The 25,684-nt window shown below is 46.0% G+C and overlaps 2 protein-coding genes across 4 annotated transcripts; one reads left to right on the top strand and one right to left on the bottom strand.

Annotated features, from left to right (window-relative positions):
- Window positions 1-1,883: 1,883 nt before the first annotated feature.
- TADA3 (transcriptional adaptor 3) lies at window positions 1,884-13,073 on the bottom strand. Of its 2 annotated transcripts, none has more exons than XM_080675156.1 (9): window positions 12,091-13,073; window positions 11,570-11,802; window positions 10,400-10,650; window positions 10,178-10,283; window positions 9,123-9,264; window positions 8,928-9,031; window positions 6,697-6,806; window positions 4,968-5,153; window positions 1,884-2,477 (listed from the first exon to the last, which is right to left on the bottom strand). In XM_080675156.1, exons 2-9 carry the CDS (start codon window positions 11,774-11,776, stop codon window positions 2,285-2,287), a joined length of 1,299 nt encoding a protein of 432 aa, XP_080531282.1. In that variant the 5' UTR covers window positions 11,777-11,802; window positions 12,091-13,073; the 3' UTR covers window positions 1,884-2,284. The 2 variants fall into 2 exon arrangements, with proteins under 2 accessions (XP_080531282.1, XP_080531281.1); XM_080675155.1 differs by having other exon boundaries at window positions 12,507-12,984.
- ARPC4 (actin related protein 2/3 complex subunit 4) lies at window positions 12,777-23,844 on the top strand. Of its 2 annotated transcripts, XM_080675164.1 has the most exons (7): window positions 13,364-13,411; window positions 14,170-14,307; window positions 15,939-16,057; window positions 17,758-17,869; window positions 18,995-19,090; window positions 19,944-20,114; window positions 22,971-23,844. In XM_080675164.1, the coding sequence occupies exons 2-7, from the start codon at window positions 14,254-14,256 to the stop codon at window positions 22,974-22,976; spliced, it is 558 nt and encodes a 185-aa protein (XP_080531290.1). In that variant the 5' UTR covers window positions 13,364-13,411; window positions 14,170-14,253; the 3' UTR covers window positions 22,977-23,844. The 2 variants fall into 2 exon arrangements, with proteins under 2 accessions (XP_080531289.1, XP_080531290.1); XM_080675163.1 differs by lacking the exon at window positions 14,170-14,307 and having other exon boundaries at window positions 12,777-13,411.
- Window positions 23,845-25,684: the final 1,840 nt, after the last annotated feature.

A 25,684-nucleotide genomic window follows, 5' to 3' on the forward strand; every position in this document is an offset into this window, starting at 1 on the left:
TCTGCAAGCAGGGATGCCATGGTTGCACAGATTGTGCACTGCCCAAGCCCAAGAGTACCATTCACATTCTCTACAGCCTTGTAGGGAAGTGAGGCCCCACCAAGTTGTGTAACAGTCTGTCTGCAAGTCAGATGGACTGAGTTTGAATCATGGCTCAACCACTTATCAATTGTTTGACTAAGCAAGAGACGTAACCTCCTAAAAGTCCGTTTCCTCATCTGAGAATGGATGTTGTTAGTACCTACCAAATGGGGTAGTTGAGAAGATTCGGTAGTTTAATGAGTTTAAAATAGTGTCTGGTACAGAGCTATCATTTTCTGTCTGAGAAGGCTATAAACATGGGGACAATGCGTCACTGAAAAACTGCAGCAGCTAGGCCTTGCACTTAGTGGGAGTCAGGGCCTCCTGCTGTCCTCTCTCTTAGGACCATACTCCATCCTTCTTTTTGCCAAAACTCACTTTTATTAGTCAGGTCTTTTTAGTCGACAAATGACAAAACTCTAAAGCTAACTAACTTGAGTTAAAGGAAGCATCTGTGGGCTGATGTAATTGGAGGATCCAATGGAGGACCCAGGGCTCTAGCTATATCACGTAGACCCTGTCTCCTTCTCCATCTCCTGGCTCTGCTCCTCTAAGTTAGCTTTATTCTCAGGCAGGTTCTTTCCTGTGACAGGAAAGTGAGTGACCAGGTGGTTCAACCTTAACATTCTATGGCTTTTAATACAAAAGAAGAGCAACCCTCTTCTCTCATCATCCATACAGCAATCTTATGGAAGGCCTTTGATTGGTCCAGCTGGGGTCCATGCCCATTCTTTGTACCAATCATTGTGGCTATAGGGATGGGTGCTATGATTGGCTTAGCTGGGGTCATGTGTCCACCCTAATTTGACAGTCTGGCAAGAGCCACATGGAATGGCTTGAGTACATAGCTGCTGAGTATACAAGAATGCCTTCTGCACACCCTTGGGGATTGAGCCCAAAACCTGGGCATGTGACCTGACTGTGAATCAAACCAGCAACCTTTCCGTGGATAGGATGACACCCAACTGGACTGTCAAATTAGGGTGGACACATGACCCCAGTTAAGCCAGAGCTTCCCATCTTTATGGCTCAGTTCATTTCTTCAGGGCATCTTCCCTCTTTCTTTCCCATGTGGATCTGCAAATTATTCACAATTTGAGGCAAGGATAAGAACCTATTTATTCATCTGTATTCCCCAGCTTAGCTTCCTGTCTAGGCTGTGGAAGAGACACTGTTGGTGGCCTATCCAACATCCATTTCTCGTTCCTACTCAGATCTTTGATGGATTCCACCCTCTCTTCCCATTGTCTTGGGCTTAGAGGGAAAGCAGATACTCACTAGTTTAAACTCATTAGAGTCACCCCTTGCCACAGTGGTTCAGGAATGGGTATGTGAGGCTTAATTTGGACAAGACATAATAGGGTAGTCTGGAAAGGCTTCTTGCTTTTGGTAGGCCCTGGAAGCCAGCTCCTTCCTGTCCTCTCTTGTGCTGACTGTAGATGAGGAAGCTTTTGGCCTCTGTCCACTGCTACTGGCTGCCACTAAACAGCTGGAGGGGAACATACTTTAGGTGAAAGCTGACACCAGGGAGGACAGTGTGGAGACAATGGAACCTTGATGGCCCTGTTGAATTGCTGGATTGGCCAACCCTGGAATCTACTCTGCCTCAGGACCATCAAGCCCCTAGCTAACATATTTTGTTGTTGTTAATCCACTTTGAGCTGGGAGTGTTGCAGCCACAAGTATCCTCAGAATGTACTTCCTGAATGCATTCATGGGCTAGTGGCCCATGAGCAAGAGCCACCAAGCATGCTCTCTTAAACCTTTGCACCCCACAATAACAGATATTCAAATATTCTGGATGCTTTAAAAAAAAACAAAACACAGCAGTTACTTTATTCTTAAATTTGCACTTTACAAAACCACAAAGGAGAAGTCCTTGAGGAAGAGACAGGTAGGGGTGAAGGGCTGGGGGATGGTAACGAGGGAGGAGAGGAAGGCCCAGAAATGTTGTCTCCCTCATCTTTGGGACCAAGCAGAGACTTGGCTCCAGGCCAGCCCAGCTGGGCCTCCTGTGTCCTGGCTGTACAGAGCTAGGCCAAAGGACCTCAGGGAAAGGCCACAGTCCTCTAGAGACTGTTGTCATATGACATTTGACAAGTCAGCCACAGGCTGAGGCTTCCAGCCGCCCAAAGAAGGAAGTGGGCCTCCCTCCCCTTCCTTCCCCAGGCCAGGGGAAGTCAGCCTGAGGTGGGGGTGAGGGCTACCCATCTAGTAGCTTTAGGATGCTCTCCCGTTCCTTCAGAGTCTTCCAGGCCTGGTCCTTCTCCTTCTTGGTGGGAGTCCGCTTCTTTTGCCGGGCAGCCATGATCTTGCGGAAGGCATCCATGACCTCATTGTCTGCCATCCGGACTCGCTGCCTCAGCTCCTGTCGGCTCACCTCCTCCTTTGCCAGCCTGTGGGGATCAGCCAGCCAGGTGTCATGGGACGCCCACATCCAGAATGGGGCCTCTCCCTCTTCCAGACTGAGTCCACCCACCATCCCAGGCTGGCACTCCTATGGACTATTCAGACCAAAAAGCAAAGTTCCTAAACCACACTTATATGGTACTATGTGCTAGATAGATAGATACTAACTTAAGATCTTCAAAACTATTAGCTCAGTTAATCCTCATAACCCTGTGAGGTAGGTAACATTAATTATTCCTATGTTACCAGTGACGAAACTGAGGCTCAAGAAGGTAATAAATGTCCCAAGATCCTACAACTAGTGAGTGGGAGATCTGAATTAAGATAGGCAGGCTTCACACAATCTTTTAAAGGTGTTCTGTTGCCAGCGGAGTACCTGCTTACTTCAGCATCCAAATTCCAGAGCAACCTAAGGATCCAGGCAGCCTAAGGTCTACAGGAGGCAGGTGAGATGCCAAACTAACCTCTCTGAATAGAATCCAACTTATGAATCCCATTAATGGTGAAGCTGGGATGTTCCTTAGAGATCTAATCTACTCCAACCTGGTAATTTTCCAGAAGGGGAGCTGCTGCTCAGGGAATGCCTTAAGGCCCTGTCACCAAGGCAGGGCTGAGGGCTGCACTCTGGCTTTCTGATAGCCCCAAATTAGTTCTTTCACTGCCCATTACTTCTGTATCTGCACATCTCTGCTTCTTTCTCCCCACCCCCTCCCTTCCTTGTATCTCTTTCATCTATATTTTCCTCTTCTTGCCCTAGAGAGGGAACTAGGAAGAAGCTTTGGATTCAGCCTTGGGCTCAAGTCACATCTTGGCTGTTTATAGGCTGTGTGACCTTCAGCAGGGCACTCGTTTAATTAGGCCTTTATTTCCTCATTTGGTAAACAGGGAAAATACCACCTGCCCCTGGGCTATAGTCGACATTAAAGAGGAGGTTGTACATAAACCCCTATCCTTAAACACCCCACTCCTTTTAATGGTGCACATCTTTTTAAATATATTTTATTGATTTTTTTACAGAGAGGAAGGGAGAGGGATAGAGAGTTAGAAACATCGATGAGAGAGAAACATCGATCAGCTGCCTCCTGCACACCTCGCACTGGGGATGTGCCCGCAACCAAGGTACATGCTCTTGACCGGAATTGAACCTGGGACCCTTCAGTCCGAAGGCCGACACTCTATCCACTGAGCCAAACCAGTCAGGGCAAATGGTGCACATCTTTACCAATCATCCACTTGGAGACTGCGAACCCTTTGCTCTGCCTCTCTTGTTGGCCCCAGCACATCTGAGAGAGGCAGAGTTGGCCAAATGAATGAGTATGCCCTGCACTGTTGGGGCTTTGTGAGGCAAAGAGTTAGCACCTGGCTGTGAGAAGCAAGGAGACTTAGTTAAGCTGCTTTCTCTATCTCCTCAATAAAAGGGCAGCACTACCATGGTCTCCTTCCAGATGTCACCTATACCCTTGTGACAAATTCAGGGCAAAAGATGAGAGTTAATATAAAACGAATGACAGTGCCTGGCCAGTTTGGCTCAGTGGATAAAGCGTCGGCCTGCGGATTGAAGGGTCCCGGGTTCGATTCCGGTCAAGGGCATGTACCTTGGTTGCGGGCACATCCCCAGTAGGAGGTGTGCAGGAGGCAGCTGATGGATGTTTCTCTCTCATCGATGTTTCTAGCTCTCTATCCCTCTCCCTTCCTCTCTGTAAAAAATCAATAAAATATGTTTAAAAAAAAAAAATAAAACGAATGACATTGTGACCAATTCCTTAAAGAACTGGTCCTAAATAACTGGGTAATTTCAGATGAAGGGCCAATAATCACAAAATGTTAACAGTTGATAAATCTAAGTGAAGAGTATATTGGTGTTCATTGTACTACTCTTCCAGGTTTTCTGTGTGTATGAAACATTGGGGGAGAAAGAAAATAAGCATAAAAATATTTAAAAAAACAAATCACGCCTGGCCATTGTGGCTCAGTGGTTGAGCATCGAATGAGGAGGTTACAGTTTGATTCCCGGTCAGGGTACATGCCCAGGTTGAGTGCTTGATCCCCAGTAGGCAGTGTGCAGGAGGTAGCCTATCAGTGATTCTCTCCCATCTTTGATGTTTCGCTCTCTCTCTCCCAAGTAAAAATAAATATATAAAAATAAATAAATCACACAATGTGAATATAGTTAACACCATTGAACTGTACACTTAAAAATGGGTATAGAGAGTCAATTTTATATTACATATTTTTCACCACAATTATAAGTAAATGAATAAATCACAAAAGCCTGAGCCCTAGTCTGCAGGATTAGAATCTATTTGAAACATAACTTGTGGGTTGGTTCCTGATACTGACAATTTTTTCAAGGCTCTTCAGGTGATTTAGAGGCCCTGCCAGGTTTGGAAACCTGTTGTAAAGCCCCCACAAGATGACAAGCAGTGGCCAAGGCCTTGTTGGCCAACCCCTGGCCCATACATCCCATCCACACTCACCTCAGCAGGTCATGCTTCTTGGTGCGGTTATGGGCACTGAGTGCCTTCAGCTCGGCCTGTCGTTTGCGCAGCTCAGCGAGGACCTCGTCCTCTGAGTCCTCTGCAGGGCGATCCTCAGACTCCAGCAGGCCCTGGGCGATCAGTTCCTCCTTGATGCGGCTCTCCAAGGACTTGGTATGTGGCACACTGCAGGGAAAGGCAGCCCTCAGCTCAAGGGCCAGTTTGGAAGGGGGACCCCTTGGAGGTATCCAAGAATAGTGAACACCTTCCTTCTCTTTGGACACCCCCTTTATATCTATGTAGATATAAAAATATAGAGACAAGCAAATATGGTCTTGTTTCAAACACAAGCAACATATATCCATTGCCAAAAAAATATAGGAAAACTTATAATGTCAAAAACCCAAAGAGAAACACTATTATTTTGTTATATTAACATTATTTTGCTGTTATTAAGATGTTACATATAATATACATATATTTTGTTATGTTATTTTACACACAAACAGTAGTCCTCCCTTATCAGCGAGGGATACGTTCTAAGACCCCCAGTGGCTCCCTGAAACCGTGCATAGTACAGAACCCTATATATACTGTTTTTCTATATATTCATACTTATGATAATGTTTAGTTTATAAATTAGGCACAGTAAGAGATTAACAACAATAATAATAAAATAGAACAATTATAACAATTTACTGTAATAAACGTTATGTGAATGTGGTCTCTGATAACCAATTGATAACTGAGATGGCTACTAAGTGACTAATGGGTAGATAGAGGACATAGTGTGGATATGCTAGACAAAGGAATGACTCACATCCAGGTGGGATGGAGCAGATGGCATGAGATTTCAGACAGCATAAGATTTCATCATGCTACTCACGACAGCACAAAATTTAACACTTACAAACTGTTTATTTCTGGAATTTTCCATTTAATATTTTTGGACCACAGTTAACAGAAAACTGGGGAAAGCAAAACTGCAGATAAGGGGGAGACTGCTGTGCTATATATATACATTCCAGATTTTAAAAATATATTTTCTTATTGACTTCAAAGAAGAAGGGAGAGGGAGGGAGGGAGAGGTAGAAACATCAATGATGAGAGAGAATCAATGATCAGCTACCTCCTGCATACCCCCTACTGGGGATTGAGCCCATAACCTGGGCATGTGCCTTGACCAGGAATCAAACCGGTGACTTCCTAATTCATAGATCAACACTGAACCACTGAGCAACACCGGCCAGGCTATTCCAGATTTTGTTATATATTATTTCCAGTCTTTTATTATAGATCATTTGTGTTTTTCCCTATGTACACACATTTAAATATACCTTAAATAAAAAAGGACCACACTGTGCTACAAGTGACATTTTCCCCACTTAGCACTGTACTGTTTACATCTTTTCATGTCAATTAACTATATTTCTCTTATATGATTAATAGTTGCAAATTATTTTATCACATAGAGTTATGAAATTTTAGCCAACCACTAACCTTCAGTTGGACATTTAGGTTGTTTGCAGTAAGAACAGTGCACTGATTAACAACCCTATACTAAATCTGTGCATGCAGAAATGCTGGCCAGCATGCATATTTGAAACTTTTATTGGGCTTTCTCAAACTGCCCTCGGCCTCTCTAGTAATTAAGAATTCCCCATGTCAGGATGAACAAGTCAACAGAAACAGGAGCCAGACTGTGAGGTGTGGATAAGATGCCACTTACCTGAAAGGCTTGTTCTGATTTCGGGGAGAGGTGCTTGCCCCATCGGCCCCTGATTCTTTCCCAGACATGTCAGGAATAGGAGAGTCTTCCATAGGGGAAATAATATTTTCCTAGAAGACCACATAAATTGAGGAGAAAGAGCTATAGTATTTCTATTTTCCTGCTCCCCTCTGACCTACACAGAGAGTCTTCACAGGCCAAAAATATCCTTTTATTTTTCTGATCCTACCCAGCCCAGGAAGCCTTTCCAGCCTCCAAAAAGCTTTGATCATTTTAGAAATCCCTTTTTTTATACTGATTCCAAAAGAAGGGAGCACAGAAGAGCAAAGATAGCACTCAATGACAGTAATAATAGCTAAGGTTTGTTAAATGTTTGCAATGCACCAGGCACTGTGCTAAGCACGTTGTGGCAGAGGCTGCTAGCTGTCCAAAAGCCATTCTTTTTTTTTTTTTTAAATATATTTTTATTGCCAAAACCGGTTTGGCTCAGTGGATAGAAGGTCAGCCTGCGGACTGAAAGGTCCCAGGTTCGATTCCGGTCAAGGGCATGTAACTTGGTTGCGGGCACATCCCCAGTAGGAGGTGTGCAAGAGGCAGCTGATCGATGTTTCTCTCTCATCGATGTTTCTGGCTATCTATCCCTCTTCCTTCCTCTCTGTAAAAAATCAATAAAATATATTAAAAAAAAAATATATATATATATATATTTTTTATTGACTTCAGAGAGAAAGAGAGAGGGGGAGAGAGATAGAAACATCAATGATGAGAATCATTGATCGGCTGCTTCCTGCATGCCCCACACTGGGGATATGAGTCTGCAACATGGGCATGTGCCCTGACTGGGAATCGAACCGTGACCTCCTGGTTCATAGGTGGACGCTCAACCAGTGAGCCACACTGGCCGGGCCAAAGCCATTCTTGCCTTTCTTCTATAGTAGCCAGGCTTATTGCTGCCCACATACACAATACTTCCCAGCCTTCCTTGCAGTCAGGTGTAGTCATGTGACAAATTCTTTCCAGTGGAAAGTGATCAGGAGAGACAAAAGCTACAGCCAGTCATAGCTCATTAATCTTCCTTCATACACATCTCCTGGCTCTTTTTCTGTGGGCTTCGACTGTCAATCACACCCAGAGTAACCTTATGTAGCGTGCATGTTTAAGATGGCAAAGTCACCACAGCTGGTGTCCCTGTCTGATGGTGTGGGGCAGAGACCCCCTCTCTTCCCTTCAGCCAACCTGAGCATGTGCCTGAGACTGTTACATGAGAGGGAAATACACTATTGTGTTTGGGCCAGAGAGGAAAGCAAGGCTCTGTGAGGTGAAGGGATGTGCATAAGGTCAGACAGAGAGCATAAAGAAAAGGGTCCCTGAATCTAGAGTTTGAGTCCTGCTTCTATGTATTAGCTGTGTGACCTCAAGCAAACAGTTCCCTTTTTTTGAGCCTCAATCTTCTTGTGTGTAACATGAGGCTAACCACTGTGCTTGCCTCCAATGAGAGGGTGTGTGGAAAGTCACTTGCACGGGGCTCAGCCCTTAGCCATCAATCAAGTAACTGTGAAGTAGTGGTTACCTTTGGGGAGGTTAGAGACTGGGAGGGGCTTCTAGGATACTGGTAATGTTTTATTATACAAGTGCTCATTTGTGAAAAGTTACAAAGCTATACATTTAAGACCTATGTACTTTTCTAAATGTATAATATACTTCAATAAAAAATGAAATAAGCCCTAACTGGTTTGGCTCAGTGGATAGAGCATCGGCCTGCGGACTGAAGGGTCCCAGGTTCGATTCCGGACAAGGGCATGTACCTTGGTTGCGGGCACATCCCCAATAGGAGGTGTGCACGAGGCAGCTGATCAATGTTTCTAACTCTCTATCCCTCTCCCTTCCTCTCTGTAAAAAATCAATAAAATATATTTAAAAAATAATAAATGAAATAAGCCCTGGCTGGTGTGGCTCAGTTGGTTGGTGCATCGTTCCATACACCAGAAGGTGGCGTGTTCGATTCCAGGTTAGGGCACATACCCAGACTGCGAGTTTGGTCCCCAGCTGGGGTGTGTGTGGGAGGCAACCAGTTGATATTTCTCTTACATTGATATTCTCTCTCTCCCTCCCTCCCTTCTCCCCTCCTTCCCTTTCTTGCTCACTCTGAGATTTAAAAAAAAAAAAAAGTATGAAAGAAAACATTAAAATAGAAAGTAAATGTGGTTGCTGTTTTAGGTTGGGGTGCTCACCTCCACCAACGCCTGCAGGAGGCGCTGTGTCAGGGCACCAAATGGGCATCCATCTTCGGGCTGCTCATGCTGGGCCTCAGACTTCTTCAGCAGGGCATCCACATCTGAAGCAGGCAGAGAAGTAGTGGGTCACTGGTCTGAAGTTCTGGGAACTCAAGTCCTAGCCTGGGGTAGACAGCGAGTTGAGGGGCCTACCTTTAGTGTCCAGTTCGGTCAGTGGCCCCATGAGGCCTTTCTTCTTGTCAGCCACAGCTGCTGCCCGGGCTCCGTCCTTCTGCTCCTCCAGCAGGTCCTCCTGTGCCCAGCGCTGGGAGTAGTGCTTTCCCAGGGGCGGGATCTGTAGGAGAGACTTTAGGGTCTGAAGGAATTCTTTTTTGTATTGCTTGAATTTGTTACTGCTTATATGGATTACTTTTTCAAATACAGTTCTAAAAAATTCAGACAAGCGACGTGACAGAGGTAGATCAAAGTCTTGTCGCAGCCCTCAAAAGAGACCAACTTTCTGCTGGGGAGTCTGCAAAAGAGTTTTGGTGAAGGTAACACGAGGTCAGGGTTTGAACGGTGAATCAGTGTGCCAAAAGGAGAGCATATGCAGAGGCCCAGAGCCCAGCAAGGATCCTGTGGGGGTGAGGAGTAAGGGTAAGGTGCTTGGTGGGGCTAGTGAATGCAGCAGTGAAGAGAAGAGAGAGTGTGGCCAATGAAACTGGAGAGGTGCGCTGGGGCTGTGCCACCAAGGACTGAGACACTTGGACTCGATCCTGTGGGTAATGAGAGCCAGAAGACTGGGAGCAGGGTCGTGTCACATCTGAGCATGACAGTGGACCCATGGGAGAGTTCCCTCAACACTTCTACTTTCTACACTTTCTTTTATGGAATCTTTTTTATTTTCATCATCAAAAAATAAACTTTTACATTTTAAAGAAAGAAAAGCCCCTTTGGAGGCAGGAAGTATTAAGAACCTGTTTGGGTGAAAGCTGATAGAAGTCTTGAACCAAAGCAGAGGGGATGGAGATGTGCAAACAAGAGAAAGCCTCACCAAATTCAATAGTAACCATCTGGATGGGATGGAAGGGAGACAATGCAGGGAGAAAGATGAGAGAGATTGGATGTCTGAGTGGGATAATGGGGCAGACAGGAGACTGGGCAGGCTAGGGAAAGGAAGATGATATATGGCTTTGGGAGCTTTAATTCTGGGGCATCTCTGAGCCCTCTTGTTTTCTACCTTGTCTGTTGAGGCTCAGGTTTTCTACCTTGTAATGTTCAGCCTCATCTTCTGGGGGTTTCAGTAACTCCTCTAGCGTGCGCACCTCCTCACTAGTGATGTCAGCACAGTAGGGCTCCACTGAAGCCCAGAACCTGCAGGGAGAAACAGATCCTCAGTGGGCACCCATGCCCCACAAGCCTCAGCCCAGGGCTTCTCCAGTTTCCACTTCCCAAATCCCAATGTCCCTCTATGTTCTCTGGCCCAGAACCTGTTGGGGGCATCATTCTTGGGGATCCGTGGCACATCAATTGGGTCATCAGTGAATTCATATTCCTGGATCTTGGGCTGAAGGTTTTTGGATTTAGGTCGCCCGGGGCCAGGGCCCGGTCCATGTCCTGCCTTCCCTTCCAGTTTCTGCTTCTTGGGCTTCCCATGTTTGGGGGGAGCCCCAAGCTCATGGTCTCGACCCAGCTTCAGGAATCGTCGGTCACCTTTCTTATCCTGCCAGTCAGTGAGGATCTGAAATTCAGAGACTGTCACTGAGGGGGAGAAGGGAAGACACAGGACAACTCTTTTCTCAGTAAAGAATTAGGATCTAGAACTTGAGGAGATACCAAGGTCTTTTCCCATCCCCTTTTTATTTAGTAAACTTCTATTCATGCTTCAAACTCACTCCTTTTCTGTACCCATCTCAGGATTTTATTCATATACTTATCATTCCATTCATTTGTCTGTACTCTGATGCACTTCTGTAGAACTTAGCAGAAAGGCCAAACAAACGACCCCAGTACATGTTAGCTCTGGGAAAATATGCTGGTGGTAACTTTTTGGTGAAGACAAGTAAGCCTCCCAGCAAACCTTCACTTACGACATTAGGCTGAGCCTTTGCAAAAAAAATATAAAAATCTCTCTTAATCCTCACAAAAGCTCTGTGATAAGTCCTATTTTTCAGCCCAGTTTACAGATAGAGAACTGATGCTCAGAAATAGAATGTAACTTTCCCAAAGTCACATAGCTGGAAACAGCAACACTAGCAAGTGCTTAGGCCAAGATTCAAAAGCAGGTTTCCTCATTCCATAACATATCACCTGGTACTTGTCTGAACCCACTCTCCTTTTAGGTGGCAAACTCCCTGAAAGCCAGAATTGTCCTAATTACCTCTCTCTAATGATTTGCATAGTACTCACAACATAATGGAGGGTGCAGTGTGAGTGTGTGTGTGTGTGTGTGTGTGTGTCAATAAATGCTTGGTGAATTAAAAATCTTGCAGTTTATGAGGATTACCCATGTTCCTGCATATCACACAAGCCCAATTTGGGTCTTTCCCTCCCCCTCCAACCTCCTGTACCCCACGCTTTAGCAGATGTGGCTAACTGAATGACCCACCCATAACTTGTCACAGTCCATCCCTGGTGATGTCCCCTCTGTAGGGTATCACCTGGGTTTCAGCCTCCAACACTCGCAGGCGCCGGCTGGCAGAGGAAAGCAGGGTCTCAAGTTCCAGCTGCAGAGTGTCCAGCTCCTCGATGCCGATGCCATCGTCCTCAGAGCGGGCCAGCACTGCCGTGTAGCGTGGACAAACTTTTAGGTGGTCCACAGATTTGAAGTCATGGAACTGCAAGGGGCAGTCCTTCAGTTCACTCATGGCCTAGGATACAGGACCCTGGGGAGCTGGAGAGGAGAGGGCCATTGATGGTAGATAAAATGGCACAAGAAAAGCCCAAGAGCTTGCTCCATCGTGTGAGAGCATCAAGGAGAAAACCAGGCTTCAGTATACCCTTTTGACAGGTTGATGGCACAGCTTCTACTCACAGAGCACCTACTGTGCACCAAGCACAGGGCATTTTACCAGCTTCTCACTGAATTCAAACCCCTTGAACAGGAACCATGTGATCTCCATTTTACAAATAAGGAAACTGAGACTCTGTAAGGGGGGTGGGGGTACATGCCCAAACTTACCAAAATGTAATTTGAATGCAGGTGGTTGTGCATCTGTGCGCCTCACCACCTTGATATACTATGCCCTGTCTTCCTGATGCTCTTCCCTTTTGCTCTACTCCTCCTGGGTTCTGCTAAGCCTCTGAGTTCCAAGCATCCCTTTCTTACAATGTGTTCATTTTGCCTCGCAGCCTCGTCTTGTCTCGCCCATTCCCACCTTTCCCCCTCCCTGATAATGGTTAAGAATGTGGCTGGTAAGCCAGACATACCAGGGTCCAAGCCCAGGCTTTAGCATTCTCTATTTATGTGACTGATAATGTTATTTAACCTTCCTGAGTCTCGGTTTTTCCATCTGTAAAATGGGGACCAAAGAAGTCTGGGTCTGTTTCCTCATAAGAGGTCTGAATCTGTAAAATGGGGATAACAACAGTACCTACCTCCCCGGGATGTTCTGAGGATTAAGAGATGATGCTCGTCAAGAGCCCAGTTCAGTGACTGGTACAGAAGTGGGACTGCTTAAAGGCTGTTCCCCCCCGCCCCGTGGGTCGCCCCAATACCCCGCCTTCAGGGTCCCTGTCGTCTCGGGACCCCCTAACGCGGCCCCCGCCCCCTCTACCTCCTCACCCCAGCCACCTACGACCACCGGGTCGCAACAGGGGGCGGGGAGTTCCGGTTGGTGTATCAACCACCCGGAACTGGCTAAGAGCGGGCCCTGCAGTTTACGCGGGGGCGGAGACACGAAAGGGCGAGCCCTCAGTGGCTTGCGGGGGAGGATTTGCTGGCCGCCCGCTAGCCCACTGCCAGGGGGTGAGGGGTATGCCTCGGGTCTACCCTAGGGAGCAGCCGGGGCTGGAGGGCGGGGCTCGGCGGCCTGGTTTTCGGTCAGACGGTTAGTCCCGCCGAGCCCCTGGGGCCGGCGGTAGGAGGGGCCGGGAGAAAGGATGGGGGCGCAGAACCGGAAGAAACGAAGGTCTCCTCCGCTTAGCTTAGTCCAAATATGGTGCCCAACCTGCGGCCGGGCTGCACCATTGCGTAACTATGGGGAGAGAAAGCGGCAAAGAAGCCAAGCAGGTTAGAATAAAAAGCGAGAGCTTAATGGAGAACGGAAGAAGATTGAGTATCGATTTGAAACTTCAAGAGCCTAAAAAAAGCAATACAGGACCAGCGGGAAAAATTCCAAAGGACCAAGTGTTCCGAGACTTCCCTTCCCCCGCCCGGAGCATAGATGGTACCGTCCGGAAGTCTGGGCGGAGACGGAGACTGCGCTGCTGTGAAAGGGCAGGCGTCGCGGGCCGGGCCACTTCCGTACTTCCGCTTTCCGGTCCAGCCAGCGCCCGCGATGGTGAGAGTGTCGGGCCAGGGACCTTCCCCGTCCCCCCGCTTCGCCCCTCTGTTCTCCCTTAGCACTGTGGGTTTGGCGGGGGGATACGGTTTTGCGGCGGAGAGGCCCGGGCCAAGGGATGCTGAAGGGTTGGGGGCACGACGAGGCTGGGAGGAAGGGGGCGGGGTAGGGGCCGAATGAGGAAGGGGCCAGCGGGTGACGCCCTGGTAAGCAGCAGGCCTGGTGGCATCATGATCTGGTTCTCGGGGACAGGTAGAGAATACTCCTGATGCTTGGAGGGAGCCGGAAGTGGCACTTCTAGACTCGTGGTAGTGCCTCCCAGCACATAGTAGGCCTGAGCCCGTTGTAGGGGCTGAGGCGTGTAGTAGGGCCACTTCCCCACCCAGAATAGAACTTCACTAAATACACTGCTCTGCTCCCTCCTGCGTGCTTGACCCCACAGTTTCCCAAGGGAAGCGTCCAGACTTCTGTATCCCATTATTTTCCTTACCCCTGCTTTGCTTCTACCGTACTGAAGGATCTCTTATGCTGCCTCCACCCAAGCCCCTTCCTGGTCAGAACTGTGTTAGTCTTACTGTAGTATGTAATATGTAAAATCTGGTTCTGCCGATCCCTTCCTCCCTATCCCTTCCTCCCTGGAGATCCTCCCATTTGATAAATGTTTCCGGAAGTTGAGTGATAAATATCTAGTCTCCTGGCTTTCATGACCTTGTGTTTTATGGCGACCCCTGAATCTGCCTTCCTCAACTCTCTCAAAGGTTTGCCTGGATATCTAGAAGATACCTTGACATTCGGCCTCCAGAGCAAAACTCCACATCTCTTCTAAAATTGCTTGTCCTCCTATGTTCCTTATACTGGCCATACCTCTCGATTTTAAAAAAATCAAGTTTATTGAGGTATTATATGAGACTGTCTATTTTATGGTGAAAGGGCAGGCATCACGGGGTTGGTCATTTAAAATTTTTATTGCTGAGTAGTATTTCATTGTGTTGATGGACCATAGTTTGTTGGGAGGTATTTTATTTCATAATTATTTACATCTTAAGTCAGTCTAATCCCTGTGATACTCCCTGATTGTCCTCTTCCACAGCCCCAGTCCAGGCTCTCATCAGCACTCTTTTAATAACCTTCTCTGCCTTCTGTCTCACTTCCCTCTCCAATCCATTCTCCACAGAGCCTCCATGCAGCTGTAGTTGTATAACTTCCCCTCAGATTTCCCCAGCAGTTTCTTACCACCATAAAAGAAAAGCTAAACTCAGTAGCCTGGCATTTGAGATTCTCCATTGATCTCCAGGCTATCATTGCAGCCTCATTTACTGATTCTAAAATATTTTCATATACAGCAGCATTGTATTCATTACTACTTCTGGAACTCTTAATACCCTGTTGTGTTATCCTAACTTTGCTTAAGTTATTTCATTCATTCATTCATTGTACAGGAAATGAATAAGGCACTATATCAGGGTGGGGCAAAAATAGGTTTACAGTTCATGTGGAAAATAATACATTAATAAATAATAATACAAGAACAAACTTTTGTATACTGACACTGTAAACCTACTTTTGTCCCACCCTGTATGTTAGGTACTAACTGAGCTAGGTGTAGGGTATGTAGATTTGAATAAAATAGACATGGTCTATTGATCATGAGGCTTACAGTCTAGAGAAGGAGAGATCACTTTACTAAAGATGTATGAAGAATGTGTTCCTGTAAATTGTAAGAAATGCTTTGAAGGGCAAGTCAAGAAAGAGTTCCTGAGGAAGAGCCCTCCTCTGAGTAAACCAATATCTGAAGGATGACTTAAGAGAGAATAGAAAAGCCTGCAGATAGTTCAGCATGTGTGAAACCCTGAGGTGAGAAATAAACTTGGCTAATATAAGGAAATGAAGATAAGCCAATGTAGCTGGAAGCTGATCCTTCTAGTGGGAATGCCCTTATTCTTTTTCTCATTGTAAAATTTTAATCCTTTTCCATCTTCAAATCAAAGCCAATTTCTTCTACAAATATAAATCTAGTTATGTCACAGTTAATCCTTTATATCATAGTTTTTCCTCCCCATTGAGCTATTTAAGAGTAGGGATGGTTTTAATCATCTTAAATTTCCAGCACCTAGCTCAGTGCTTGGCACATGGTAGACATCCATTTGTTGGTTTAAAAGATAATTGAGGACAGTCATTCACCTGCATGCATCTATACCAGAGTGTCTCAACCTCAGCACTATATGGGACTGAATAATTCTTTGTTGTGCATTGTAGAATGTTCAGTGTTATGCCTGGCCTCTTATCTACTCAGTGCCAGTAGCACCCCATCCCAAGTAGTGCCAGTGAATAATGTCTCAACATTGCTGAGTGGCAGGCATAATGGTCCCCTGTTGAGATCTACTGCTCAGGAAATTAGAATGGTAGGCACCTTTACTTTGGTGTCTGAGAGTCCGGCTCAGTATGGTCTGGCTCCTGAGTAGCTAAAGCAGGGGGCCAGTGGGTTTGTGAGACAGATTCTGATCCTCCCTCGGGGTTTTTCCTACAGACTGCCACTCTCCGTCCCTACTTGAGTGCCGTGCGGGCCACATTGCAGGCTGCCCTCTGCCTGGAGAATTTCTCCTCCCAGGTTGTGGAGCGACACAACAAACCGGAGGTTGAAGTCAGGTAGGGAAGAAAAAGGTCATGGTGGGGTGATGGGTGCAGCCTCAGAGATGGCTAGAATGTGCCATGAACTTCCATTCTGGAGTTGTCAGGACAACAGTTCACATATTTTTCTTGCTGCCAGATGAACAGTGATTCCTAATTTGGAGTTCAGAAAACAGGGTTAGTGGATTAGCAGGGCAAAACCCAGGGGAGAAACTAGTCTGGTGCAAAGATTGCTTGACACAGGTATGACTTCTCAGAGTAGAGCTGTTCGTTAAGTATCTCCTGTGGTATTATTGAACCCATGGGCAGTTTAAGAGAGGATGGAGAATTTAGTTATCTGAGATGCTGTCTCCATTCTTTTCTAATTTAAACATTAAGGATGATTTTTTTTTTCTCCCAATCAACCTGGACTCTTTCATCTCCTACTCCAAATATTCTGCATTTTGGGTTATATTCTCTCTTTTTTAAAAAAAATATATTTTATTGATTTTCCACAGAGAGGAAGGGAGAGGGATAGAGAGTTAGAAACATCGATGAGAGAGAAACTTCTATCAGCTGCCCCCTGCACACCCCCTACTGGGGATGTGCCCACAACCAAGGTACATGCCCTTGACCGGAATCAAACCTGGGACCCTTCAGTCCACAGGCTGACGCTCCATCCACTGAGCCAAACCAGTTAGGGCTTGGGTTATATTCTCTTATCTAGTTTATGTTTTGTAAGCAAGTTGTTCTTTTACCCTTAAAGTTTAATCTGGAACATATGTATAACTGAGAGACATGGTGTTACCACATTATGTTGATACAATTTAAATTTTAAAACATTGACAAGATGTTAGCATGTTGTGTTACTTAACACATATGGTTTCTAATAGGCATTTAAAAATATTTTTTTTTATTGATTTCAGAGAAGAAAGGAGAGGGAGAGATAGAAATATTAATGATGAGAGAGAATCATTTATCGGCTGCCTCCTGCACGTCCCACACTGGTGATCGAGCCCAAAACCCGGAGATGTGCCCTGACTGAGAATTGAACTGTGTGACCTGGTTCATGGCTCAACACTCAACCACCTACCCACACCAGCCGGACTCTAATGGGCATTTTAATGTGACAACAGCTCACAGACACTACCACCACAGTTGATTACCATTACATAGATCTAGGGATGCAGAGGCCTGAAAATGAGAACGGAACTAAGAGGGATCTTAATGCTGAATAAATGAATCATTAGGGATTGATAATTAAGATGCCAGACTGAGTTAGTTTATCCTTTTCTCCAAGGCATCCTCTCTCTTCTCATTTCTTAAATGGTATGTGGGTTTGCCTGTATTAAAATAAGAGCTGTCATTTGTAAAGCTCCTCCTACTATGTGCCAGGCATGCTATTGGACACTTGACCCCTTTTTATCTCTCTCAGTCCTTGCCAGTGAAATAGGAATCAGTCATTTTACAGATGAGAAAGTTGAGATTCCAATAGGGTAACTTGCCCAAGGAAAATAACAGAGGTGGCTGGATTTCAAAACCTCTTTGCCCTGACTCCAGAGCCTCTGCTCTTTCCATTGGAGAATACACTCACTGGCCCCCATCTTGGAGCAGCCCTGCTTGTGAGTCTCCTGTTCCTTGGACTCTGGTCTCAGGAAGTGATTCCAGGACCTGTGTGGGGTCTCCCTGAGCATTCTGTTTCTCTCTAGTACAGAGCCTTTGTGACATTGTGTTTTCAGGAGTAGCAAAGAGCTCCTGTTACAACCTGTGACCATCAGCAGGAATGAGAAGGAAAAGGTTCTGATTGAGGGCTCCATCAACTCTGTGCGGGTCAGCATTGCTGTGAAACAGGTGAGCTCACTGCGGAGCCCCTGCCTCCAGGGATCCCCACTGAGATCTGGGTGGGTGGAAACGCGGGCTCTATTTTCTTGACTATACCCAGGAAATGATTTGCCAAACTCAGCAGATTGGTAGACTAAAGAGTGAGCAATTCTTATCTTCTAGGACTTGCTCTGGATTGGAAGTCAGGAAATGCAGCAGCCAAGGCCATGGGCCAGTTTAGTATTAACTCATAGAACCATTCCTAATGAATGAAGAATAAGTCCAGTTCAGAAAAATAAATAGTACCAGTACCAATTTGATAGTCATAAACTCCGAGAGTAAGATTTAGGGTAAAAAAGTGCAATTTCTTACGTTTCCTCAGATGTTTTACAAATGTCTGACCTTCCCAGCACCCCCATAATTTTTGCCATATCTATGTACCATCTTGACAGCTATTTACTTAGTAGGTTTCTTTAAATTGACTTAGTTTCTTTAATAGAAGCTATGTCATAAGTGGAAAAACAATATCACTTGCCAGATGGAGGGAACTAAAAAATAGACAATGAAAACAAACAATGATTCTGTTGCCTACAGGAAGCCCTACCTCTGGGGTCTGCTCTCTGTTAAAAAAGATTACCAAGTGTTGGGGACTGTTCAGGGCATACTATTACCCAGCTGCAAAATTACTTCTTAGAAATATTTAAGTTCAGCAGGGAGAAACTGGGAATTGTTTCATGTTCAGTTTTATTAAAGCGGAGACCACCTAAGGTTATCTCTGATAACCCAGGTGAAATATATCCCAGACTGGGAAATGTAGCACTAGTGAAATAAGAAAGAGAAAGGCATCTTTGGATATAGATGAGGACTCTGGAAGGAGTGGATAGAAGACTCAGGTTTGCCAAAATTCTCTCTCTGGAACGGACAAAGATGAGATCATGATGATGCCCTGTTGGAGTGCATCTAATATTGTAGACCCTCCTTTCAATTGGCAACCAAGTGCCCCATGATTCGAAGTTCAGGCAGTGAGTGCTCCCAGTCCCAAACCCCTGTGGCTTCAGTGAGCCTTGGGGGAATTGGGTCAGAAGCCCAGGCTACAGGTTTCTGTTGGTCTATGGTATCAGCTTTAGGGAAACATTTCTGCTTTGCTCTCAATAGGCTGATGAGATTGAGAAGATTTTATGCCACAAGTTCATGCGCTTTATGATGATGCGAGCAGAGAATTTCTTTATCCTTCGAAGGAAACCAGTGGAGGTGAGACTGATTTACATGTTCATAATGTCCAGGATTCTATCTCTGAGTCCACTGTCACTGACATGGGATTGTTTCTAGAACCAGGATTGCTACTTCTCTAGCTGTAGGGCATGCAACCACTGCTTGAATTGAGAATGTAGCAGTAGAAAGGACACAGTCAAATCCTTTCTAAGCTCTGCTACTAGCTGATTTCATAGTCTTTCACGGTTATAGTTGACTTTGGGTCAGTTGTTGCTGACTTTGTACTTGAGTCCTCTCCACAGACTCCCTGTCATAATTGACTTAAAATGTCCCCAGTGACTGAGCAACATCACCCACACAGAAGCAGCATGCAGCATCACCAGATACATTAGACGTGTTGGACAAACTAGTCCTCATTCTGAGCTAAAATCTTCTGGTCCTAGCCCTACCCTCTGAGGCCACCCAGAATAAGTAAAATTACTCTTCCACACACAAACTATCTGACAGTTAAAGACTCCATCCCGTCGGTCTCCCACTGCATCTCTTCTCTCCAGACTAAGTGTTCCCTGTTTGATTAGATTCTTCTATAACAAAATTTCAAGTCTCTTCACTCCCTTGACTCATTCTGAATGCAACTATTTGTGCCACAGATTGTCTTCCTGAGACGTCTGATATGCACAAAATCCTCAACTGGGTTCACTTCCTTGGATCCAACATAGACACCCCACCAGAGCAGGTGGGCTGCTGACTGAAAGGTGTGTAGCTTGAGAGAAGATTGCAATCAGCTGGAAGCATGTAACTGCGTGAACCCAGAGGACATGGCCAGCTAAGTTCCCCCTGGGATGCTAATCTCCTGTTTTTTCTCTTCCTCCCTGCTGTCTTCCTTTCCTAGGGTTATGACATCAGTTTTCTGATAACCAACTTCCACACAGAGCAGATGTATAAACACAAGTTGGTGGACTTTGTGATCCACTTCATGGAGGAGATCGACAAAGAGATCAGTGAGATGAAGCTGTCGGTCAACGCCCGTGCCCGTATTGTAGCTGAGGAGTTCCTTAAGAATGTAAGTAGGGGCTTTCCTGGTTTCCTTCCAGAGATAGGAGTAGCCATGGGTCCTGTTAAGAATTTAGCATCTGGCAGGAAAGTGGTGCCAGTGTGTGAGTATTTCCTGAGGCCTCTAGGATCTCTGGTGGGTGTCAAATCAGCCAGATGCCTTGGGGCTGGAGAACATGAGCTTCATCTTTCAGAGGTGCAGGGCGTTTTCCATAACTGGGTATCTAGGGGATACCTCTCTCTCAGTCTTTTATTGGGTCTTAGATGCTAAATTTTATACCTCACAATGTACAGAGTCCTTCTCTATATATAGTTTAAGCCCCAAGTGTGGCATGTTAAATCCACATGTGGATTTTCTAGGAATATAGAACAGTTAATCATAGTGTAATTCCACTTCTCAACAGACTTAAATATTTTCCTTCAGCGTCTGTTTCTCAGGCTTGAAGCCATGATTTCTTCAAGCTGTTTTCCATCACTTTCCTGGCCTAAGTCCTCTGGATCTTTTTTCAACTGTTTGTGCCTTCCTAACTGAAAGGACTGCAGTTCTCAGAAGAGGAGGAATTGTAAACATTGATGAACTGATGACACAGTTGTTCTTGTTTAGATATTCAGGACATGCCGCCTTCTTTTTCTTTTTCCAAACAATCTTTGGTTTGTTGACATGTTCCATTCAGAGTTGACAGTGATCCCTAGATGGTAGATTTAGTGTTTAGTCTTAGCAGTGCATACAGGCCCAGCCCAGAAGGAGCTCAGATTCCTAAAAATGGAAATTACACCTGCTTCCCCTGGGCTTTAATTATATTGAGGGCAGCCAGCATACAAAGTAGCTTTACTGTGTGCACAGGGTAAGCATGCTCATTCAGATCACACAGGCTATAAAGTTAGACCCACCTGGGTGTGAGTCCAGGGTTCATGCCTGCTTGGGCATGGACCGAACCTCTTAACTAAGCCTGTTTCCTCAGCAGTGAAATGAGGACACTGAGTAATTAATATGAACCTTTCATTGTGGTTGAACAATGAGGAAATGTATGTAAAGCATATCTCTTGGGAGATAGTAAGTGTTCTATGTATTGTAGTACCAAAGTTTTATGGCCAAGGCACTAGCAGGCCTTTGCATTCAACTGAGGAAAAAAAATAGTTCTTGCCCCAATTTAATACTTAACTCATTCATGCACTAATCACTCTTATGATAATTACATTTTTATAGTTATGCAGCTAAAAAGCAATTCACATGCCTTATTTAATACGTTAAACAATCTTTGCCTGGCCATAGAGGCTCAGTTAGTTTAGCATTGTCCCATGCACCAAAAGGTTGCTGGTTCAATTCCCCGTCAGGGCACATGCTCAGGTTGTGGACTTGATCCCCAGTAGGGGGTATATAGGAGGCAGGCAATCAGTGTTTCTCACATCAGTGTTTCTCTCTCTAGTTTAAAAAAAACACAGTCTTCTCCCCCCGGTTTGGATAGAGCGTCGGCCTGCAAACTGAAAGGTCCCAGGTTTGATTCTGGTCAAGGACATATACCCGGGTTGTGGGCTCGATCCCCAGTGGGGGACTTGCAGGAGGCAACCGATCCATGATTCTTTCTCATCATGGATGTTTCTATCTCTCTCTCTCTCTTCTTTCCTCTCTGAAATCAATAAAAATATATTTTAAAAAAAATCACCTGCCCAAGGTCCCTCAGTAAGTGGGAGAACCAGGACTAGGAGCTAAGTTTCAGACTCAAAGATCCTAGAATAGTACTTTGGCATCTGGCAGGGGTCACATACTCAGGTGTATGCAAAGGTCAGGCAGGTAATGTACAGAGTGAAGTGGGTTGTGTAAGGACCCAGTGCAGTGGTCGGCAAACTCATTAGTCAACAGAGCGGCAAACCGCGGCTTGCGAGCCACATGTGGCTCGCGAGCCGCAGTTTGCCGACCACTGACCTAGTGAACTCATGCCTCACCTGAAGAGGATCACCACCACACAGCTTCATCTTATAGCTTTCAAAAGAATCCCAAAGTCTTGCCCGGTCAGCGTGGCTCAGTGATTGAGTATCAATCTGTGAACCAAGAGGTCATGGTTCGATTCCCAGTCAGGGCACATGCCCGGGTTGCAGGCTTGATCTCCAGTGTGGGGCACGCAGGAAGCAGCTGATCCATAATTCTCTATCATCGATGTTTCTATTTATCTCTCCCTCCCCTTTCCTCTCTGCAATCAATAAAAGTATATTTTAAAAAATAATAACAGGGACTCTTTCCCCCTCCCCACGTGGGAATCTGTACTTGTTCTTTAATAAGTTTCCACCAAAAAAATAAAAAATTAAAAAAGAATCCCAAAGTCTGGATTAGTATCCAGAGTCTCCTATATTTTCAAGGTTGGCAACTAATTCATATTCTTTTAAACACTGTATGGGCTCATTTTGGGGCTTAGCCATTCATTCATTGGTCTACAACCTCTGGTCTGTAAAATGTCCAGGGCTGTTCACCATGAGGGATATTTGATGGCAGAAAACTTGTCAAGGGCCTGTCCTAGGTTGGAGGACCACACAGAGCTTGAGCCCTCTGAGTCCCCAAGCTCTTGCATCTCTAAAGAAGCAAGTTGCTGTGACAGTGCTTTATAGCAGCCTTCATGACGTGGCTAAGAGGAGCTGTGGGAAAGCCCATACCACCTTTAATTTCTCGGCCTTGTCTAGTGTTAGGTTTAGGGCCAGTGTCCCAACGATCACTAGGAAGAGCATGCCCACAGGGATGTCCTGAGACCCAATCCAGCCCCCTCAAAGGTCTGAGCACAGTGGCAGCTCTCAGATCAGCCCCCCTTGTCCCCCCAGCAGGCCTACTGGAACACAGCAATGACCATCATTCACCATTTCTTTGTTCTTTTGACAGTTTTAACATCTGGCTGGATCTCGTGGCCTTCCTCCTCAGAATCTCCTGTGTCTCTCCAAAAGGCGTCCTGGAGTCACTTCTCAGAGCGACAGCAGAAGCAGAGGAGGGGAACTGGGTTGGGGTGGGCATTAAATGCGGGACGGGGGTGGGGGGGTGCGCTTGCTAGCTGGTGACAAAGCAGCAGTGAACTTGCCCCAAGGCAACACGTGCCTGGTCAGGCTGGCTTCTGATACTCAGTCCCCTGGGCGGACGGATTTTTTTTTTTTAGTGTCTTGAAACTTAAAACTGTGCTTGTAGGAGACTGTAACCTTTTTGTCTTTTTTTTAAAACATAACCTCCACCTCCAGTGGCTGTGACTGGTCCCAGTGATTGTACCTTATTGGTCGCTGTGGGTCTGGGCGGGCCTGGAGCCAGAAGGCGACTACTGTTCCTCCCCCAAGTCACCCCATTGGGGAGGGAGGGAGGTTTCAGACTCCAGTCCCTCTCCCTTGCCCTCTTATCCTCAAGCCTCCTTGGGTCCAGTAGAAGCAGTGGCCAGCTTCCTGAGCTCTGCCTAAAAATCACCACTCAGCACTGGTTGGGGACAGGGCAGAACCAGTGGCCACCAGCCATGCCTAGGAGCTGGAGCCAGAAAGCCAGGCAATCTCTGGCCACAGGGGCCACTTCAAGGCCTCCCAGCTGAGGGGTCACTGTTGCGCCTTGTCTGTCAGTGCAGTGCCTATGCTGGAGGTGGAGAGGTGAGTCCTATCAGATTCCTGGCTGGGCCTTCCCACCTGCTCTGGCTTCTCTGCTCCCATGCTCGCTGTACCTTTTCTTATTCTGGTGGGTTCCCCCTCCCCTGATTAAACTCTCTTGCCCCTTTGGGGCTGCATGAGGTCTGAGCTCTGTCTGCATATGTGAAAAGTGGGGAGGTGGGGCTTTTTCTTTCCTAAGACCACGTGACTGGTACTTGGACGTGGGGTCACCACCAGAGGCAGTCTTATGATGGTTCCTGACATCCCTGCCTAGGCCCCTAATCCAGAGACTTCCATTGCAGTCTAGGCACCACCCATTTTAAAAACTTATCTCTACCTATAAAGAGCTTTGGTCCTTTTTGCCTAATGAGCTCATTTGGGCAAAAAGCCAACCTTGGAGAGAGTGATCCTATTTTATGGCTAAGGAAACAGGTTCCATGAGATGTAGTAGCTTGCCCCAAATTTAGCCAGTGAGCAAGAGGGTAGACTTCAAATCCAAGACTTCTGCCTCTACCATTGCTAAGACAGTACTCAGTAGCCATGTGTGGTTATTTACATTTAAATTACTAAAACTAAATAAGGTTTAAAATTTACGGTCCCACCAGCAACATTACAAGTGCTCAATAGCTACCAGTGACTAATGCCTTTCATGTCAGATGGTACATATGTAGAACATTTCCATGATCACAGAAAGCTCTGTTGGATAGTGCTAGACTTGGAGAAACCTCAAAGTAAACAAGAATGCTTGTATTTGAGTCCCAACTCCTAAATATGTTTTATTGATTTTTTAGAGAGAAAGGAGAGGGTTAGGGAGATAGATATCCATGAGAGAGAAACATCAATCAGCTGCATCCTGCATGCCCCCACACGGGATGGAGCCTGCAACATGGGCATGTGCCCTGACGGAACCGAACTGGGGGCCTCTTGGTTCCTGGCTTGGCACTCAACCGCTGAGCTACTCCAGCCTGGCATGAATCCCAACTCTTGCTGCTGAATTTGAGTAAATTGTAGAGATAATTAATGTAAACCATCTCACATAGTACCTGCTATACCAGTACTAAAAAAACAATAGCTGATCTTTCCATCAGCCCACTATGCAAGCTGATAAATTCCATCATGTTAGACATGGGCGATGACATTATCCCTATCTTGGAGAGATTTGGGGGACTAGTAAAAGCCAGTTGTGTAGATGTGCAGAAGTGTTTCATACTCACTAGTGGAAGTCTTGGGGCCCACAGGGAATATATTTATGGAGGAGGATGCCAGGAAGAGTGTCAGAAGGGTAGGCCTTTGAGCTGAGCTTTCAAAGGAGTTCTAGACAGCCAACAGGTCCCTTGAAGTAGAGTACAAGGTATTGTTAAAGGGAGGAAGGGCTGGGACTGGGGGCAACTTGGATAGCTATCATCCCCTTTATGACTTACCTCTGTGACCTCTTCCTCCTGCCTTGCAGAATGAGGTGTGCCCTCCTCTGGGGCACATGACTGTGTTCTAGCTTTGCAGTGAATGTTAAAGGTGCTCACAGTGAAGATATCCACTATAGAGTATGACAGCTGCTTACCCAGCCCTCACAGGACGGCATTGCCTGGGTGAGCCAGCCAGAACTCTCTTGTCATGGATCCATCTCCTCTGATCTGGGGCCCCTAAAACCAAATTTGCTCCCTGATGAGAACAGACTGGGTGGTTTCCAATAAGCTGGCCCTGTCCTGGGGACATGTCTTTTGGGAAGCCCAGTAACCAGCCAATGGGGGATTGGGAAGAATGATCTGAGTGGTTGGGGTTGGCTGGACATCTAGGTGGAGAACCCACCTTCACTGAATGGGCAGATCTAGCTGGAGACAACACAAAGCTGTCTTTTTGGACCAGGTACTCTCTTCCCTGGAGTTTACTTAAATGGGCACTGCTAGAGTTTGCCTCTCAAACTACCCATATTTCCATGACCAATAGACAACCCTTAGAGTCATAACATGGGCTCATGTTAAT

Source organism: Plecotus auritus (assembly GCF_963455305.1).
Source record: "Plecotus auritus genome assembly, chromosome: 6".
Classification (NCBI taxonomy): Eukaryota; Metazoa; Chordata; class Mammalia; order Chiroptera; family Vespertilionidae; genus Plecotus; species Plecotus auritus.